Source organism: Podarcis cretensis, assembly GCF_951804945.1.
Source record: "Podarcis cretensis genome assembly, chromosome: 10".
In the NCBI taxonomy this organism is placed as follows: domain Eukaryota; kingdom Metazoa; phylum Chordata; class Lepidosauria; order Squamata; family Lacertidae; genus Podarcis; species Podarcis cretensis.
In genome coordinates this window covers 26,400,865-26,422,314 of record NC_137179.1, presented here as the reverse complement: position 1 = coordinate 26,422,314, position 21,450 = coordinate 26,400,865, and the positions used below count along the sequence as shown (strand labels likewise).

General features: G+C 42.3%; 1 protein-coding gene across 7 annotated transcripts in view; it reads right to left on the bottom strand.

Annotated features, from left to right (window-relative positions):
- ABTB3 (ankyrin repeat and BTB domain containing 3) overlaps positions 1–21,450 on the bottom strand; it is a 246,692-nt gene that overhangs the window by 97,640 nt on the left and 127,602 nt on the right. For all 7 annotated transcript variants that reach the window (XR_013842785.1, XM_079992254.1, XM_079992249.1 and 4 more), the window contains exon 2: positions 2,392–2,541. Coding sequence is in view for 6 of the 7 variants with exons in the window: in XM_079992254.1 (XP_079848380.1) it covers positions 2,392–2,541 (150 nt within the window). In the remaining variant the exon portion in view is untranslated. The remainder of the gene's footprint in view (positions 1–2,391; positions 2,542–21,450) is intronic.

Here is a 21,450-nt window from a genome sequence, read left to right as displayed (position 1 = left end):
GGTAAGACAGGAGTGACCAGCGGGGGAAAGGGAGTTATACTTGTCATGGACAGATCACGATGTTGTTTGCTGCTCACTCCAACCCCACAGTGATGGAGTTGTTAGGATGGCCTGCCTCTGAAGAGTAATGAAGCAGCAGAGTTTCCAAATGCCACTAGGGGAGTGCTTAGATGACTCTACCAACTTTTCTGTCTAGGACCTGTCTTGGGCACTCGCTTGGACAGCTAACACAATAGGTTTTAGTTGCTCACTCCCTTTTAGTGAAGCCACGCCCCCCCCCCCCCGGCCATGCCCCCTCCACAGGCCACACCATTCTGTGGCCCTGTTCCACTCCTACTTGAGTACTTAACCTCATCCTTGTCTGGATGGAGGATCAAAAGATTTGAGTGTGTCGAAACCTCTGACTTGTAGAGTAGGCTCAGGGCTAGCCCTCGCATGAGGCAAGGTGAGGAGACAGCCTCAGGTGGCAGGATCCAAAGGGGCAGCAGATCCCGATGTAAGTCCCCCACCCCTTGTTTCTGATTTAGATATTCACTCATCCCTTCTTCACCAGTGGAGATGGGGATGCCATTTTGTGGTTTGCCTCAAGGGCCAAAATGTATTGGGCCAGCCAAGAGTAGGCTGCATTCCAGCCACACATAAAGGTTAAAAGTCACATACATCACTCACCCACCTTTTCTCTCTGGCCCAGCCCACCACTGGTATGTGGCCCTCAGAATGTTCCACAGGGCAGACAGTGGCCCTTGAGCTGAAAAAGGTTCCCCACCCATGGAGAAGTGCAGGCAATGGAGCAACAAGGGCAACAACTAAAGTGCAAAAGCAGGAAAACACATTCTTGATTAACAGTGCTCTACGAATGAATAAGTGCAGAGCAGGGATTAATGGGCTAACTGCAAGTTAGGTGCAAACTTCTATATGTTAGTTGCAATGTTGTTTTTTATAAAGTGAAAGCAGAATTGAGAGAGGGGAGTTTAGACGTGTAACCCTTTTCAAGCCCACAGCCAAATCACGCAGATTCCTCATGCATGTGCATTTCCATCCATAACATTCAAAAAGTATGTTTGCGAACATTCAGTGATCAAAATGTCACAAATAGCAAGCAAGTTTCTGAATTCTCCAGAACTCTTAATCAGGCTGTGTGGTAAATATTTTTTTTTAAATGGGGGGCATGATATTGGCTGTCTGTGAAGCCATAAGCCTGCACCTCACAGTGGCATGCGGTGAATTTTTTCATAGGGGAACCGTTAGGGCCAGAGATGCTAACTTGTGAGGGGTGTGGGAGGTTGATTTCATGCTTGTGACATTGTGACCTCCTGATGTCTTGCACCTGAGCATCGTGCCCCTCCCTAAGCCAAGCAGAAGCTTCTTGGGTTTTGGGAAGGAGGTGTCCAAGCTCAGACAAGATGTTAGAGCTCTCTTGCCTCCTTCCAAAAGCTGGATGGGATTTGGGAAGATAGCAGGATGGATCTTGGACCCATCAGAGCCTCGCACCTCCCTCCCTAAGTTGGGCAGAAGCTTCCCAGGCTATGGGAATGAGGCACCTGGGGAACATTTAGAGAACAATCTTAGTCCCCTTGGTCCAATGACCACACGCCACTGGCACCTCATAAGAGTATTAGAACATGGGAGGAGGCAGCAGACATGCAAAGGCTTTGACCAGTGTCAGAAACTGAGATATGAAAGCTAGGAGCTAAATTGCACCTTAAACCTGGGTTATGGGTACAACAATGGAATGTCTAGGCATGCTTTTTTTATAACAAGAATACAAAGATGAAAATGAATGAACTGCAGCTAAAATATTATGTTCATTTTTCACATGATCGAGTCCTTCCCCAGCCCACCCTCCTAATATTCTTAAGAGGGTCTCTTCTCCAGTTTTCAGAGAGTAGCTGGAAGTGGGGAGGCAGAAAAAGGTCCTCCTTTCCTTCCACTCTGCAGTTTTAATCTGAAATCTTAGGTGCGGTACTGCTCCCAGAGCTCAGAAGCTGCTTGCGGTAATGAAATTCCCTGTTGCAAAATGCGCCTAGAACAATGGGAGTTTTGAACACTGGCTTTGACAGGTGCTGTGGCAGGTCTCAGGCCTGCACCAAAGCCTTTTGTGAAGGAGAAACAAACAATAGCTGATTCTCTATCTCTGGAAATACAAAAACGCAATATTCTAGAAAATCTGCGAACAAGCTTGAAATGGCTGGCTTCTTCCCTGGATCTTACGTTGCAAAGTGTTTAACCATTATTCAAACTTGAGTTACAAGCTGCTCCACCGGCAGGGTATAAAAGTCACTCTGCTTCTTCCTGCCACAGCAGGTTCCCTCCACAACCCTGATGTGTTTTTCTATGTAATTGCTCATAAAAAGTAATGGAGGGAAAGGTTAGGAATGATTTTGTACTTACTGAGTTCTGCAATACTTCCCACACGCGTTGCAAGCAAAGATTGCTCGATGGTCCGTAACTCTGATTGGCTAAACATCTGGACTTCCCCTGGCTTATTTGACCTTTGCTGGTCTTTGTGAAGATTCAGACTTTCTGGCAAGCAAGGGACACCTGGAGTTAAAAGAGAAGGAAAGGGGGGGGGTGTTCAGTGCAATTTTTAAAATCAAGGGTACTGCAGCTTTTCATTATTCCTTTTTAAAGGACATTTTAAAGGTCTGTTCAAACACGTGAAGCTACACTGTAATGAATCACAGCCATTGGTCCACCTACCCCAATTCTATCTACTCCTATCTACTCAGTGACCTTTCAGCTTCTTAAGCAGATATATTTCCCAGCACTGAATCCTGGGACCCGTTTTAAACCAAAGGTGTCCATGTGTCAACTGGGGGTGCTTCTGCATGAAGAGCACATGCTCTGTCACCAAGCCATGGCCCCTGTCTAGTCTCACATCATTTCTCCTGTATGAATCACTCAACAAGTAGAATGTGTACACCAGGACCCTTTGTCTAGATGTCCAAATTACAAATTTCCTCATCTTCTAGTCACTTTCCTACAACGCAACATCTTAAGAACATATGTGAAGAAAAACAGCATGGAAGCTGACCAAGTCATCATAAAACTTTTGGTTGGTAAATAAATAAAGCCAACAAACTGGCCCTAATGTTCATCACCAAAGAATATACACCTAAATACACATCTGAAAGCAAATCCAGCAAGTCTCCTCAAGCCCCTTTTGCCTAATAATAGGTCCTAATGTATCCCAATCTTGTTATTGATAAATGGAGGACCACTTCGTTTTCCCTACCCCATTAAATAATTGGCCTTTCTCTGATGACAATGCCAATACTGATGCCTGTGACAAACTCAGTTGTACTTGTGAGGATACCTCTGGGAATAAAGGAAAGCTGCTGATGCTCTGAATAGTAGTTGCCACACAGATAGCAGAGGATAAGGTTTTGGAGACTGTGCTGAATTAATCAGGACTCTGGAAGCAGTTTCTCCAGTTACCTGCAGGCAGTGACATGCTCGGTAGCTGAATGTCCTACTTATGTCCAGCCACTCCAGAAATTCAGCATCATGCATCATTGTGTTTTTCAAAAATCCTGCCTTCAGGGAATCTTTTTGACAGAGTTTAATCTGCTGAGAAGGAATCCCAGGGCGTGGGACACAGAATTCCTGTGCTTTGCAAAGAGTTGTAGAAAAGTGTTTTAGGAAACATTCACAGCTTGGGCAGGACACTGGCTAAGCTTGCTTCTATATAGCTGCTGCAATACTTTTGAGGGACAAAGGTGAACTGTGTATAAAACTATCCTATAGAACAGCAAAGTATTGAGGACAAACAACTTTATTATGGACTATCTTTAGTTCACAAACGTTTGCGCCACAACAAAATTTGCTTTTTTATATACCGTTGTATTCAATAAGGTAAGAGCAGCACAAGTCCTTTCTGACCAACAAGAGAGACTTACAATATTTCTTGCCTTCTCCATACTCCAACATACGAGAGAAGACCTTGCATTTCTCCCAAGCCTTTTGTGCATGTCAGAGGCCTCGGGAGATGGCAAAGGAAGTGAGTGGTGACACAGATAGTGACTGGTTGGTAAGCCAAGCCAACATATATCCACTCAGCTTTTTTTTGGGGGGGGACCAGATTTAAAGTTGTTATGTGAATTAGTTAGACTTATTATACACCGCTTATACAGGAAAGCAAGGGTATGTTTGAGAGAAGCACATAAATCCAGTGTATTGGGCCAGTTTACCAGCCACTCAGCAAAAGGGGCTGAGTAAGGGGCCAAAATGTGAGCCCACTTCTATCCAAGCTCTGAGACCACATTAGCTCTATTTAGAAAATGTTAAGGTTGAAGATGACCTGTTCTCATTGAAAAGCCTAGCATCCCTGAAGAAGCAATCACTCCATATGCCCCCACTCAGTTCAAGGTCTTCCTTATTTCAATACAGTCTTAATGAGTTGTGTATTTTTTCTGCTTCAATCACACTGTTTAAATCTGACAAGTAGGTAGGCATGTCAGGCTTCTATAGTCTGAATATGCAAGAGACGTCTTCTGTTTTGCTGGCTATTACTGCCATATTTTTTGCCTGTCATCCTGAATCAAAGACTCCTGCACAACATCTCTATAAACTCTAACTGCAGAATCTGTTCTCATGTGTCACTGGAAAATTATGCTAATAAATGTCCTTTCTTTGTACTGCCCTGTTACTTGGTATTGCATGTTTCCTGATATGCCTGGCTCCTGTCAATCAGCCTCATTACTTCCACTCTGCACATGACTATATTACATAGCAGAAGCTGGGTCCAGTTCAGTTTTCTCCAGAATCTCCGTGCTGTTCCAGTGACATATAGATGATGAACCTGGTTGAGGATCCTGAAACTCTGGGGGCTTAATTGTACATACATATACTTACAGTCATGGCCCAGGACTCAGACACCCATTCCCCTCAAGCTATCAAAGGAAAGCCTATGCCAGGGGTAGGAAACCTTTGGCAATCCAGCATGATGAATTGTCAGGGTGATGGGAACTAAAGTCCAACAATATCTAGAGTGCCACAGGTTCTCCAGCAGTCTCTTGACCCACCTCCTCCGCTTCAGCCTCAGAGTCTGAACTGCTCCCTCTCACGGGTTCCTCCTGCTCACTAAACCTTGCTGTCCCTTCAGCATCCAGCTACTCCTCTGACCTCTCCTCAGTGTCCCACTACCAATTCCCGGGCTCTGAGCATTCCTCCTCTGGGATTTCCCTTGGAGGTTCCCCAGCTGGTGCCTTCCACCACTCCTCTTCATTCAGACAGTCCCTGACAACTGATGATGTGCCAGAAATTACTAACACAAGTGTATCTCGGCACCTACTGTGGACTACCAATTTCTATAGACCCCCTTGCAAGGCTAGTGTCTGTCCATGTGTGATGGAAATGATAAGCTTCCATAATCCTCAGTGGATTTGTGCTGAGCTCTGAGAGTGTGAGAAAGGCTCAATAGTAAATAGTTAAATAGAGCCTCCATGTTCATGAGTAGTATAGCTTTTAGTAACAAATCCTAGGAACAAACAATGAAGAAGAGTTTGGATTTGATATCCCACTTTATCACTACCCAAAGGAGTCTCAAAGCGGCTAACATTCTCCTTTCCCTTCCTCCCCCACAACAAACACTCTGTGAGGTGAGTGGGGCTGAGAGACTTCTAAGAAGTGTGGCTAGCCCAAGGTCACCCAGCAGCTGCATGTGGAGGAGCGGAGACGCGAACCCGGTTCCCCAGATTACGAGTCTACTGCTCTTAACCACTACACCACACTGGCGTATGCGGGGAATACAATTGTGCATGTGGGGAATACAATGAGGGGAATACAATTGCCATCTCCCCTACTTGTGTACTTTCCAAAAGCATCTTGCTGACCATGGCTATGAACGGGCTGCTAGACTAGATGGACTCTGGTTCAGGGTCCATCAAGCCTTTTCTTATGTTTTTGTGTATTTATAAAACCTTTGGGCTCATTTACACTTCAATTGTCCAGTGCCTAGAAAATTTCTGAGGTTTTCTGCTTGTCCCATGCTTTCTAGGCATGGATCTGAGCAGTTTTCAGTTTGCCCTGCCACTTTCCCCAGGAAAACCCACTCTTTACAGCTGAATCAGAGCAAACATCAATATGCAGAAAACCCAACTGACATTTGCTTCGATTCAGCAGAGAGCAGGTTTTCCCAGGGGAAAGTGGCAGGACAAGCAGAAATGTGGACAAACCCTTATATAATAATAATAATAATAATAATAATAATAAATAATAATTTATTTGTACCCTGCCCATCTGGCTGGGTTTCCCCAGCCACTCTGGGCGGCTTCCAACAAGGATGAAAAATACACTAAAATGTCACATATTAAAAACTTCCCTGAAGAGGGCTGCCTTCAGATGTCTTCTGAATGTCAGGTAGTTGTTTATCGCTTTGACATCTGATGGGAGGGCGTTCCACAGGGCGGACACCACTACCGAGAAGGCCCTCTGCCTGGTTCCCTGTAACTTGGCCTCTCACAGTGAGGGAACCGCCAGAAGGCCCTCGGAGCTGGACCTCAGTGTCTTACATTCAATCTGCTTGAGACCATGATTAGCCACTATCAATCAGGGCAGGCAATTAATAAACTGGGTTAAATGGACTATTTAGGTGCTGTGATACACAATAGCTTCATATATCCAATTACTTTTAGCTTAGAACTGGCTTGCAATGACTAAAAGCAAATGTTTTAGTACAGCAGCAATGACATAGTGGGTAGGATACAGACTTAATCGTCCTCAGAGCAGACTCACCCTGACTAACTTAAGTTCCATTGATTTCAATGACTCTACTCCAGGCATGACTAAGTCTGGATTCCAGTCAATAACTCCCAAAGGGTAGAAACATATGCACAACTTGAACCTTCTGGTTATTAGCAGTGGAAAGTGAATGTTCTCAATCTGCTTGGGAAGTTCTGCCATCCTACTGTCAGAACTCACATCGTAATGTAGTAAAAGCCATGCACTTGTCTTCTTCTTTGCAAAAGTGCTAAAAAGAAGCACAGCTTTTCTAAAGCATGCTAGAGAGCCTGGCACTTTGTTTTGTCTGTTGATCTATATAGTCCCGTTTTATCCCTCCAGCACCGCTGCTGCCAAACTTGGTGAGGATGATGAGCCGGTGCTTGAGGAACCCTTCTGAAGCAGAACCCTTGTGCACAGGGGAAGCAGTTCACCACTAGAGTGGAGGTGGGAGACACATGCGACGCTCTTACCAGACCCTCTCTGCTGCCGCTAAAGCTGCCACTGCTGTCATGATCTGAGGTAAAGAGCAGATGGAGGAAGCGAGTGAGGTGGAAAGGGAGTGAGCCGCTGCCAGGTAAGGACTGCTGTGGCAGGCGAGGTGGTTAGCTGACTCACGCAGCAGCGCAAGCCGCGTCCCAATTTTCAGCTGAGGAATGTTGGAGGGTATGCAATAGCTCACCCTTTTGCTGATTATATGAATTAGCCAGAAGACACGACCAGCCCTTCCCACTCTCAAAGGTACATTTCCCACCACTTGACAAATACAGCAAAAGACAGAGCCACAAGATTATTATTATTGGCCTTCCTTGAAGTGAAAATGAGAATGGGAGGAGGGGATGAAAGAGTGACAAGCCCAGAAAGAAGGAAGAAGAAGGTCAAAGTGTTCTGTTTAATGAAAGACTTGCACTTCTGTTGTTAGAATGGAATCAGAGGTTACTGCTATTAACTGTAAATAAACTTCTGATGTGATTATATAAAAGGTACTCATGGATGCAACTCTGCATAATTCAACAGCAATTCTATTTGCCTCATTATATTCTTGGATGTCAGCTTTATTCTGATATTAGAGAACACCCTACAGCCTTTTTAGCCCAAGGGCCACATTCCCTTCTAGGCCACCCGCAGGGGCTGTAGGTCAGGGGTGGGTGGGGCCAAATGCAAAGAGGGTGGAGCAATGAATGTTTGTTTTCCTTTTGTACAGGAGGACAGAGGGACACATCCCTCAAGCCAAGCAAGCAAAATTAATGTGTCTAAGGACACATAACCCAGGCATAAATTATCAAGGAAGGTACAAAACAGAACCAGGAAAGGGTGTGGCCTGCAGAGAGTAATGAAGGCCAGATAGAACGGCCCAGAGGATTATAAGGATCTATAAGGTTCTTTATAGTTGCTGTTCAGAGTCCTTAAGAAAGAACATGAACTATTGGAGAGTAACCTAAGAATTAAGCTTTCTGTTACAAGGAAGTGATCAATATGTAACTTGGAAGGTAGCCTCTTTTGCAGTAAAAGCCTCCAGTTTTAGGAAAGGGTATCTGTATTTTATTTTAGACAACTACAGTCTTCCTTATTTCAATATTTTATTTTAATTCCTAATTTTGAAGTGTTTTTACAATGAGAATTTCATTTTATGTACACTTTTATGTAGAGGTTTAAATGTACTATACTTTTATGTGGAGTTTAAATGTAGTTTATTTTGTTAACGTATACGGGACAAAGTCAATAAAATTCTATTATAACAGCAATTTTCTTTCAAGCTGAGATGCTGAAGCAATGATCAATATTATTTTTCTTCTCTAAACGGCACTGAGATTACAGATGCTTCAGGTTGCGGGTTTTCGGGTTGTGCCCCGTGCCGAACCCAGAAGTACCAGAACGGGTTACTTCCAGATTTTGGCACGTTGCACATGTGCAGAAGCGCTGAATCGCGACCCGCGCGTGTGCAGACACGGCGGTGCGGGTTGCGAACGTGCCTCCCCCACAGATCACATTTGCAACCCGAACGTCCACTGTAATAGGAAGTATCTTTTTATCTCAGTGTTCAGGAGATGCAGATAAATTTGAAGTAGTTGAATATAAGGGATGTGTTTGGAAGAACCAGTTTATGAGGAAGAATCAAAATGAACTTGAGTGGTTATATTTTGCTATTTTAGGCTGCAACAACAAAATTATAGTGTCCCCGATCAAGGGAAGTAATAGTACCGCTGTGTTCTGCTTTGGTCAGGCCATACTTGGAATACTGTGTCCAGTTCCAGGAACCATAATATAGGAAGGTTATTAACTAGCCAGGAGAGTGCAGAGAAGGGTGACCAGGATGATAAGCAAAGAGCAGCTGAGGAGCAGTTGAGGGAGTTGGGTATGTTTAGCCTGAATTAGAGGAGACAGAGAGGACATATGATAGTCATCTTCAAGGGTTGCCACATGGAAGATGGAACAAGCTTGTTTTCTCCTGTTCTGGAGGGCAGGGTCCAAACCAATGGATTCTAGTTACAAGAAATGAGATTTCAACTTAGCATCAGGAAGAACTTTCTGATGGTAAGAGCTGTTTCACAGTGGAATGGACTCCCTTGGAAGGTGGTGGATTCTCCTTCCTTGGAGGTTTTTAAGTATATGTTGATGGCCATCTGTTATGGATGTTTTAGTTGAGATTCCTACATTGCAGGGGGTTGGACTAGATGATCCTCAGGGTTCCTTCCAACTCTACAATTCCATGATTCTATGAAGAAGATGGAATAGCAAAGGAGAACCCGACCATCACCCTCAATGGTAAAACAACAAAAGTACAACAACATATTGTTAAATCATACAAAGATAATTTAAGTTTAATGTCAAGCAGATGTTCTGTTTAGGGAGCTTCAGTGCAGATGCAACACAACAAATCTATTTGAGTCAAAATATGTAAACTGAGTGAATATTTACCTTCACCCTCCTTTGCCTCTGTCTGAAGAAGGGGTAGCCAACATGGCACCCTTCAGATGTTGTTGGCGCTACAATTCCCATCATCACTGGCCATTGGCCATGCTTTCAGGGACTGGTGTGAGTTCGGAGTCAAACAACATCTGGAGAACACCATGTTGGCTGTTCCTCATCTGGAGCAATGTCTCCACACCATGGTTTGCATGGTTTAATGCTCCAGAGTAGAAGCTGTATCTGTGCACATGCAATGGGAAACCATGGTTAATGACAAGGAAATAAATGCTAAGTGGAGAAATTGGTTTTTGGATAGGAGACATGGGAAGGGAAAGGAATATACAAGTCTGTGGCCCACTCCCAATCTCATAAATATATTTAAAGAGATTGGTGATAACATCTGCACTGGGTCAACATATGAGCCAAGGAGGCAAATATTTCAAAATGAAGATATATCATCTTAGGGAACTGTCTCGAACATGATGTAATAATTTTGTTAAATCTGAACTTTTATTTTGACCCCTAGTTTACCGGCATAGAAGTGACTATTTCCTGCTTAACAACTGGCAATTCTGAGAATCAGAAAGGCAGAACTGAGTGTAAAAAACAATAAAGAAAGAACATAGTAAATACAAATCTGCCCAACTGACAAGTGACTAAGCATGACTTGGAGTATTAACTTGATGACACAACTGACCTCTACATTTTTGAAAATCATTTCCCCACCTCTCTGCACGTAAACAGACGGAAGCTGAGAAAGATAAGGCAATAAAAAGACTCTTCACCAGTTCCACACCCAAATACTTACAATTATCCCTAATCTCCCCTCAGTTTTCTTGTAAAGTACTATTAACTATTACATACCTACTTACAGTGCCCTTGAAACTGTATGTAATTGCGGCAGAATATTGCATTGGAAAAGATATGGCTCCTATGATATTTAAATAAATACATGTTATGGACCAAGTCTGATTTTCCTAAAGTCAAAAGTATATTCCAGCAGAAAGGAGGATTATTTGGAAATTTCTCTCTCCCAACCGTTTGGGGGGTGCCAAGCTAACCCTTCCTTTTGCTAAGAGCATGTCTGGCCATCAGCTGGGGTTGCTAATAACACACAAGGTCTTGCAGATTCTAAGAGGGCTTTAGTGCTCAGGGGCTACACTAGACTAGGGGCAGGCAGACTTTAGGCTTACTGGATTTGTTTTTTACAAGGACACTGTAGTCTACACACCAACCAGAGTCAGGTACAAAATAGTGGCTATGTGAGGTAGGGATGGGCACATATGTCAATTCTGGTTTTTCTCAAATTCAGTTATCTACATTTCCACATTAGATTGCATTTTTTATATATAAAAGGTCGTTGTGAAAATTCATCAGCATTTTAGTACAAATTTATCCTAATGCACTCATTTGGTATGCACTTTTTCCTAATATACACGGTTTTGCACAGCGATTTCCACTAATATAATGCATTTTTGTATGTTATTTTCACTAATATAGGCATTTATATGCACACTGAAACTAGGATGTACATTCTGGTCCTTAAACACTTCTGTTTTATTTTACTATTGTAGTTTCATCACAGCACAATATAGTACTTGTTTGTCATTGGGGTGGGGGGAATAGCAGCAGCTCAGCTTGTGTATGCCCCTATTTCTCTTTCAATGTCTTAAGATTTACCCAGTAACAGGAATGAATTCATCCATTGTGAACAGAAGCCTCTGTTTATGGACATGTGTTACTCAGCTACTCCCCTCCAGTAAAATATACATGCATCATGGAACTCTGGGATTGTGGTTGATTGACAAACCTTTGAAACCCTACACAGTATCAAAGTGCTCCACAATAGCAGACGTATCTGCAGTTAATAAACTAGTAAGTACATCAATCAAGTACCCATTATTTCAAATCCTATCTAAAGATTCAAACATGCTGTCATTCTAACGAAGAACTAATTAGTGGAAGAAGACAAATTGCTCATTGGTATGAAAGAGATAAAAATCCATTTTTATACTATTGTAACAATATTACATTATTATACTAGAATGGTATTTTGCAATTGGGTCATTCCTTATACCATAAAAAAGTTTGATCAGAGTGGGGGGAAATGCTATTTGAATACTAACTCAACTTTTGCACCTGTTTAAAGACCTGGGAGGCAGCGGGGGGGGGGGGAGAGACAGATGCAAAATGCATCGTAATGGGATAGCTCCCTTGAAGACTGACAGAGTGGAATGAAAGTCAGCTTGTGTGCTCTCAATTTGAGTTCAGACATCAGCTTGACTACCCACGCCCATTTTCAGGGGAAGCTTGTCAGGCAAAGACACTGTAATATGAATATGTGAGATCTTGCAGCAGAACTTGGTATGCATATTTATGACATAATTATCCATTTGAAGTTCAAATATACCACTTCAAAATCCAAAGATGCAGACAGTGCTGTAATCTGAAGCAAGTTCTCTCCAGTGCTGTGATTTACTAGCTATTATTGGACCCAGGAATTTATATTTGGGGTATCACCAACATTGTTCTATTTTAGTATTTCTGTCTTTTGTCTACCACTTCTCCGTGGTTACTTTAATCCTTGCCTACAAGGACCATTGGCAGAAGAAAGTGTCACTGAAGCTATTTTTAGAGGTGCACAAAGCACATCTGGGGGCTCTGATACGTTGCAGTGTTCTATTTTTACCTGCCTTGTAGAACATTGCAAAATTTCAGAGAAAGCTAATGGAGAGGTCTTGAACTTGAACCGCCTTCCTAATAAAAAAATGTACCCCACCAGTCCTCCTTCCTGCTATCTTTGCTGTTTGATACTGCCTATGGATAACTTGCACCTGGCCACTGCCTGAAAATGAATGGAGCCTGGGGCAAGAGGCAGAGAGAGGAGGATATTACTGTCTGGGAACTCTAGAGGCAGTGGATAACAGAATATGACAAATGAAGCATTGGATGAAGATACTACCACACATGTATACACCAGTATGGTAAGACAGCAATACCAAATCCAGACGTAATATTTTTTCCCCCATTCTCTATTTTCTTGATCTGCTCTTGTGAGATGGGAAAAAACTACCGGTACTATTGTGCAGGTAACCTTTCACCTTCCTTGTTCATCCTCTCTCCCTACACCCAAGTGGGGGGTTCTCTAAGACTCCACCACAAGACTGCATATAAAGTCAATCCTCAACCCTCATCTCTGCAACACTAAATGAGCATATGGTACAGGTAATGGGTGGGTGGGTAAGTCTGTGTAATCTACTAACCCTTTCCACTCTGTTTCTCTGTACTGGAATCTCAACCCACAAAAGCCATTCTTGTGATACCCAAATCATTTTATATCAGCAAGCTTTTACCCTTAAATACACAGACATAACGCACACTCATATTACAATCTCAACAACACTGGTTATCACTAGCTCCCCAGAGCAGGCATACTCAGACTGGTTTCTCCAAATTACACAAGTTAATTCCATCCAATGCAATCCTGTCTGTAGCATGCAATTGTCTCCAGTATATATCCAAGGAGTAGTATTGTCAATTCACCCAAAATTTGCTTTTCAGTGCAAGAAAGATACATTAGGAGATATGGAAACAGGCCACAATGGCAGAAGCATACATTGCAAATGAATGGCAATATGAAAATAATTTCACGAAGCGGGGGGGGGGGGGCAGATGCCAAGACTATTATGCAGAGGGGAATGTAGTGGGGGAATATGATTAATATAGGTAATGGTAGAAAAGCATAGGAGAAAAGCAAGTTTAAAAGGGCTTTCTGACATCTCTTCTGAACCCTGGGAAATATGCTGGGTGAAGGTTTTTCATGGATGAATGCAATTATGATTGAGGTGGTGTTACGGAGACGCATAACCGGAATGTCAGCACCAAAGAATGTATTATGAAAGGAAAGGATAAAGAGACAGTAACACACTCTTTTCTCTTTGCACACATGGTAAAGGATAAGGAGTCAAACACACATATGCACACAGCTTGAAAGGTGAAAAAATATAAAAGCAAGGACAATATTGTTCCCTCTTTCTGCACGTCACAAAAGTTAAAGGAAGGAGAAGCAACCACTGTATTCATATATATTTTTGCATAGCCAAAGTTCTTGGTCCATGATGCAAATGAGTATTTGGATCTTTGCCAGCTAGTTTTACAAAAACATTCCCATTTATTAAAGAAACATGCCACTGTTCACTTTAAATACTAGCTTAAAGAGGGGTGACTCCTCCATAAAACAAATTAAAAAAGCTCTACTTGTGCATATCCATTCTGTCTTGTAAGGCATACCCGCCCTGGGCCTCTTCTGTATGGTGCGTGTCATCCTTCCTTGTGAATTACACTAACCATGGCCTTCAACATCAGTTTGCCCAGTGGTCTTGGAGCACCTTAACCTAGATTAATGGTGAAGCTTCAGGAGGTGCAGACTTGACTGGAAGGGAGTGACTGGAAGGGAGTAAACTGCTCTAAGCTTTCTAAAAGTGAAGCAGAGCAGATTGTGGACATGTGGACACATAGGGAGGCCTAAACTGAATAAATTAACTCTTTTCTTCACATACGATGCGTTTCCTACACTAAAGTATGTGTGAATTGATCATACTTGTGCGTCCCTAGTGGCATGAAGACCATGAAGTGTACGTGTCACATGCAGTGATACACACTCAACTGCAGTTTGCTCTCAGCCCTTGACCCACTTTCTGTTTCTCTCTTGTCATTCTCACTAGAATCCCTTGCTCATTGTTGGCCTTCCTATGCCTCCCTAGAGCAGAGATGGACAACCTGTGAACCTCATCTCATGTGCCTTCAAATACCCCCTTAGTTGATGCCACTGCCCAAGTCTGCAATTAGTCTAGTAGGCAGTCATACGCACACACCATCAAATCACAGAATGTAGTAGCTAGAACAACCCTCTGCTCTGTGCGCTCTGTGTTTCGGTCTCCCGCTTGCCAGGTCTTCTCTTCCCAGGGCAGAGGCACAAAGTACAATGGGCACTGGGAAAACAACTACCAAGGTAGCTCAAGGTACAGAAGGGATGTATTACAATGTAAACTCTGCAGTAGCAGCAACAGCACTAAATTCTTTGAAGAACTATCATAGCTGAGGGACGCAAAGCAATAAAGTAGTCTAGAAAAAGGTTACCAGATTATTTTCAATGAATTGGGGGACACTTTTCAACTTCCTACTTAATAGATGGATTTTGTCAGGGGACAGATTTGTAAATCCGGGGACATCTGGTAACCTTAGTCTAGAAAGTAGCACACAGCATAGGTAATTGTGCATGAGCAGGTTGGCTTGGTTTTGTTTTGGTTAATGGATGGGTAGTGTGTGTGGATATTTGTGTGTGAGAGAGGGAGGGAGGGATTAGCTGATGACTGGGGTGTGTGCTTTATGTATGTGTGAATGCCAGAGTAAGATGTGTCATTTTAGGGAGAGAAACTTAATATTTGCAAATTTTATCAGTAAGGGATCTTAAAAATGTTTTTTGGGGTGTGAAGAATTCAAATCTGCCATCATTTTTGTGATTAGACAACATTTAGCTTGGAAAGTCTACATCTGATAAAAAAAGCACATAAACTGCTTTTGGAAATCCAAAGAATTTTAATTTTGCCTTCTGAAAATGTCAAGTAATGCAATATATATATATATATATATATATATATATATATATATGCAAGTACTTGGCAATGCTTTTTAATTATTTCTATGCAATTTTAAACACATTTTACATTATATATATATATATATATATATATATATATATATATGAAGCAAAACTTAATTATATTAATTTAACCAAAATATATTTTGAATTCCCAAGCCTTGTTATAACATTTTAGTACCCCTCACACCTGAAAACTGAAAATTTAACAAGCCCTAATGTTGCAATAGGCTTCTAAGCTGTTTACAAAATATAAAAACCAGAAGAAACTGAAACATTAAAATATAAATATCCAGAGTTAAATGCACAATAGAAACAACAGCATTAAAACTTGGGGGACACGGGATGGGGTGAAAGCAGCTGTGTATGTTGGTAAGTGCTTCATAGTTTGTTAGTCTGTTAATTTAAATTGGTACAGTGCTTGCATTTGATGAGTACATTGGTGCCTTAGGTTTTATTGCAAGAGGATTAAATATTTCACTTGAAAATAAGACCCATAAAGTGAGATGTATGACTACAATAAAGGAAGCAGTATTACAAATGCTTCACACACACTGTGAGATACATAGTACTATACATCTTGAGAACAATTAAAAACAATTACACAATTAATCTCTGTGATACAATACCAAAGAAGGTAAATCATAATACTCTGCTCCTACACCCCCCTCTCCCAATTTCATTTTTTATATATATAGCTTGCAGAACAGAAGCACTGCTCCCAAGAAAAACGCTCTCTTAAAAATAGTTTGCACACATGACTGTACAAAGTTCTTTCGAGTCTCTCCTTGGCTATGTCTGCCATATGTGAATGTTAGAAAGCAGAAGGGATTAAATGAAAACACAAGAAAATTTGCCTGCAATCAACTGCAGTTCCTAGCATAAGGGAGCCATTTGTAAATCAAACATACGTTCTAGCCAATAGTTTAACATGTAGTGTTGCAGATTAATTCAAGGGAGAAGAAAAACTGTTTTAAGTTTCCTCATATGAAAAAATGTCCTCAGTTGCAAGGACAATTACAATACAGTATATGTTGGCTTCCTAACCCAGTGTTCACATTAGATGATATGTGAAATCTATCATTGCATTTCACATACCTTGGGTTTCTTTTCAAGCAGCAGCAACAAAGGAGCATTTAGGATTAGGGGTCCAGAATGCAGGGGGTTAAGCTGTCCCTCCACATAGCCTCAGTGACAACCCCCATCTCCCGAAGCTGTTATCTGTTAAGGGCCAGAATCTACTTTCAGTTCCAGTTGTCATTTACCTCATGCAGCAAATAGCTTAAGGAGAGTGATTTTTGTTGGGCGCCCTCACACCTGCAAATGAACTTCAGGTGAAAACATATCAAATGCAACCACATATTTCTCTCATAGTCTGAGAACCAGGAATAGATTATTTCTCAATATGCAAAATCTATAGGCATTGCCCCTACACCCCCCCAATCAATCAGAAGCAGAAACCACAACATTTCACAATTTGCCATTGTGCATTTATTTGTCTTCTTCCTTCCTTCTGTGCAAATGCCCAGGTATTTATCTATTTGCCTTTGCAAATCAAGATGCAGCAAAAGATCTATTGTTGTTTTAAAATGGGGCAGCTGCATGGGACAAAACAATGCAAATCTAGATGTAGCCAAATCTGTGCAAGCCTAGATGTAGTAAAAATAAATAAAGAGGGAGAAGTAAATTTGACTAGACAGATGGAGAAATGTATCCTTTCCTTTTAATATCTGCCTGCTGTGCTCATAAGAAGTAAATAATATCTAGATTTGGAAAGGCAGCTGAAAAAAAATAAGTCTTTGCATGTCTCTATCCCAATAGCCCAACAGCATTCTGAAAATCCCATCATAGTTGAGAAAATCAAGAAATACATCTTCTTCCCCATAATGTCTAGAGATACACCCAGAGGAAGAAGCATATCTAATTTCAGCCTAGTGAATTTCAATATGCCCTCACCTCTAGATTTTGTCCATAACTCACACACAATAACAAGACTGGCAGTGCAAAAGAAGTAAATGCTAAAAGTATCTATTTGCATTTTCTGGCTTTTTAGGGCTTGAGTTTGAAACAAACATTTAGCCAAACTTTCTTTAATTTAGCACAAAAATGCATTTTTATTGTTATAAAATATAAACGTGGAAGTGATTTGGTGAGTAATTTAAAACAGAACAGAGTGAGGTTGCATTTCTAGATTAGTTATCTTACTGTGATGATAACACTTTTCTGTCTTTAGCAGTGCAAACCACAGAAAGTGATATCCATATCCTTATGTAATAGAAGTGGGTAAAGGATAGCTTTGCTTTGGTGTGTACATGTTGCTGTTTTGTTTCACTGTAAGGTATGTGTATACAAAGTCTGGAAAGCATCATAAGAAAGAAAGAAAGAAAGAAAGAAAGAAAGAAAGAAAGAAAGCTGGAAAACAGTTGAAAACAGTTGGATAATTCCATAGGTTCCTTTGGCCTGATCCAACAAGACTTTTTTTGTGTTCTTAATGGCAAAAGGGAAGAAACCTCAGACTTTTCTATTGGAGATCTCATGGGTACTACCCAGTAAGTCAGTCTCAAGAAACAATGGAGTGCCCCTCCAAGGGGTTAAGTCAAACTGCTGTGTTAGCAGCACCTAAGTGACCTCCCCAGGGCACAAGCCTAGGCAGTATGTATGGAGGTCCCGGACTGCCCTTCTTTCCTGGTCCAAAGGAAAGAAGAGCAATACATCTGGCTCCAGGTTGGCTGTATAAGTTGCCAAAAGGAGGTGTAAAAGGCACCATCCAACCATCTTGGGGACTCCACTCCAGATTTCTGTAGGGTTTACTCCTTAGCCTTTTCTTCTCCCAAAGCTATCCCAAGAAGGCAGTGGAGGTTTAGGACCAGAATTTTCCTTCTATAAGATGGGCTCCCTTCCCAGGTTGATGAGCCCCATCTGCCCCTCAATACAGCATGAAGAAACTGCCTTCTTGACTGTCGGACCCACTATTGGTCTTGTCCACACAATCTACCAGAGCCTTTCTTCACATGCAGAAGAAGCCATAACTCTGAGATCCAATCAGCTACCCTCACCTGGTTTATCCAGCCCAGTTGAAGCCATTTCCTGGGGTGTGGCTGCTGTTGCTTGTGGACAGCTTCTAGGAACTACAAGTGAGAGCTGAGTATAGGGTAGGGAACAAAGGTGGACAACCTACCCCAGAAGGAGCAACACATGCCCCTCACAAGAGGCACTACCCCTCTGCTAACACCCAATACACCCCTGGAACTACCACCAATACAGTAAAGCAGGGATGGCCAACATTGTGTCCTCTGGATTCTGTTGGATCACAACTGGGAGTTGCAGTCCACAGCATCTTGAGGACACCATATTGACTACCCCTGCAGTGAAGTATGCACAATACTTGTGCCGTCTTGGGCCAGTATTGCTAAGAAATGTAGTGAGTGGTTTGAAGTAAGAAACTGGTTTCCCGAAAACAACCACATTGCTTGCTGCAGTAACGTTACCCAGGAAGATTAGAGGCAGTTGTGCAGTGTGCCCAATAAAACAAGGGTGTCTCTAATGGCCCTGAGCAATCTGAAGAAGCCAATAAAATAAGGGGGACGACATTTTTTTTTAAACTATGTTATGAGTTTGATTAATTCATCTCGTACTGTTCAGCAGAGGCTTAAAGTACTTTAGTGAAGCAGTCTATTAGTTTTAAAACATTGCTTCACGAACATTCCTACTAGTGGAATTATTATTGTGCTGTTCCCTAAGTATCTCTCAGCCACTTAGTCAAGAGATTCATAGTGGCACTCCTTTGTATTCCCTGCCAGAGAATCTATCACAGTCATCTGCTTTTGTTTAAACTTTGGCGCACCCCTTTATCACTTTTCTCTCCCGTTAGAGGAAAGCTCATTCAACTCTTGCTAATGGCCATTTAAAAAAGAAAGAAAGGGAGAGGGGGAGATGGAATATAGTTCAATGGTCACAACTGAAGAAAAATACTGATAATCAGAACAAATAAAACGTTTCATGAAATTGTACAAAAATAATTAATGAGACGCAGTCATGGGTGACAAATCCGAAGTGTTATCTGACTTAAAATGAAAATCGTTCATTTAAAAATAAGCCTTCTTTCTTCCTGGCTTGCCACTTTCTCCCTAACCTTGGAAGCGTACAAGACTTGTTTGTACAGTTTAATTCATGGCAGTTCATGAAGCCAGTAAGTGCAATTTCCTAAATGGGTGCATTATCTGTGTAGTCGTCATGTCCTTGGGGGAAGCTTACATTCACACAAGCACCAATTAGCAGTCATGCAACATCTGGCCTTGAAGGACGTCAACTGGTGCAAAACATGGCTGCCCAGGCACTGGTGAGAGGCAGGAAGGCAGAACATGTGACATCTATACTGCATCACTTGCACTGGGCGCCGGTGCATTTCTGGGCCCAACTTAAAAACAAAATATTGACTTTTAAAGTCCTAAATCAGCAATCGCCAACCTGATGCCTTCCAGGTGTTTTGGACTATGACTTCCCTCAGTCCCAGCCAGCACAATCTGGCTGGGGCTGAGGGGAGTTGTAGCTTAACTCCCAGTGTGGTGTAGTGGTTAAGAGCGATAGACTTGTAATCTGGTGAACCAGGTTCGGGTCTCTGCTCCTCCACATGCAGCTGCTGGGTGACCTTGGGCCAGTCACACTTCTCTGAAGTCTCTCAGCCCCACTCACCTCACAGAGTGTTTGTTGTGGGGGAGGAACAGAAAGGAGAATGTTAGCCACTTTGAGACTCCTTTGGATAGCGATAAAACAGGATATCAAATCCAAACTCTTCTTCTTCTTCTTCAAACCAAGTGGAGAGCACCAGCTTGGCAAAAGCTGCTCTGAATGGTTTGGGACCAGGGCTGCTTTCAGTCAGTCATTATTTTGCAGGTGGGATTCAACTGCCTATTGGTTGCACCCTGGTAAGTTCAGGTTACACAATCAAGGTGGATTTGATGCTCTTGTAGAACAAACCCACCAGTGTTCACACATGTCCCACTGGCTCTCACATTGCTTTTGCAGATTAAAAGATGTATAGGTTAGATGCACAATCCAAAACATGAGATTAACAAAGTCTACACAGGCTTTGGCCAAAGCCAAAGCCGGAGGCACTACTTTCTGGGTGGTTGCCATATTCCTCTTGCAGAGACTGAAATCTTTTGCAGCCAGACTACTGCATTCAAGAATGTCCACCCACACACTAAAATTAGGATTGGACGCTTTTTTCATGTGCAGATCTTTCTTGCGGAGCAAGAGCAGCTTCATTTTAAACATAATGGAAGCTACGGCTTGGTTCACATGTGCAGCTGCCAACAGAAGAACATAAAGGGAGTATTTCTGAATGTGACCTGAGGTCCATACAGTTCAGTGTTCTGCTTCCCACAGTAGTTGGCCAGATGCCTCTGCAAAGCCCATAAGCAGAGTGCAAATGCATGAGTTATCACCAACTGTTGCTCCCCAGAGTGCTGTTCAGAAGCATACCGCCTCTGTAACTGGAAATTCCACACAGCTATCATGATGACTAAATCCTCCAGGGCTGGGTTAATTCCCCTTTAAAGACATCTAAGCTAAGTTACTCTTTTAAAGGCATCTGAGCTAGTAGTCACCACATCTTGCTCCATAAATGAATTCTATGCAGAATCTACTGCTAATCACCATGCCCACTTCCCCAGGATATTAGCTTGTCCACTGTCTCTGTGTAGGTATCTACGGCCACCCTGATCCCTGTGATGGCAGTTGCCTGAAAAAGTATCACCACTATCATGGGAATCGGGGCAGTCATGCATACGTGATCATTTATCCATAATAGGATCTTCCATATGAACCTGATCATGCAATGACCTCAGCTCTCTCTCAGAGGGGATGAACCTGGGATCTCAAGTGGAAGCTCACGATTTGCATTCAGTTACCTCAAAGGACAATACCTATACACATATATGCCCTTGACTGTACAGACAACTTGTGGCACCTTGAAGACTACTGTAACCCTCATCATCAAAATCTGATAGTCTTTGAAGTTGCCGCAGGACTCTTCTTTGTTTTTGTGGCAACAGATTAACAATGGAGTATGGGACGCAGGTGGCGCTGTGGGTTAAAGCCTCAGCGCCTAGGACTTGCCGATCGAAAGGTCGGCGGTTCGAATCCCTGCGGCGGGGTGC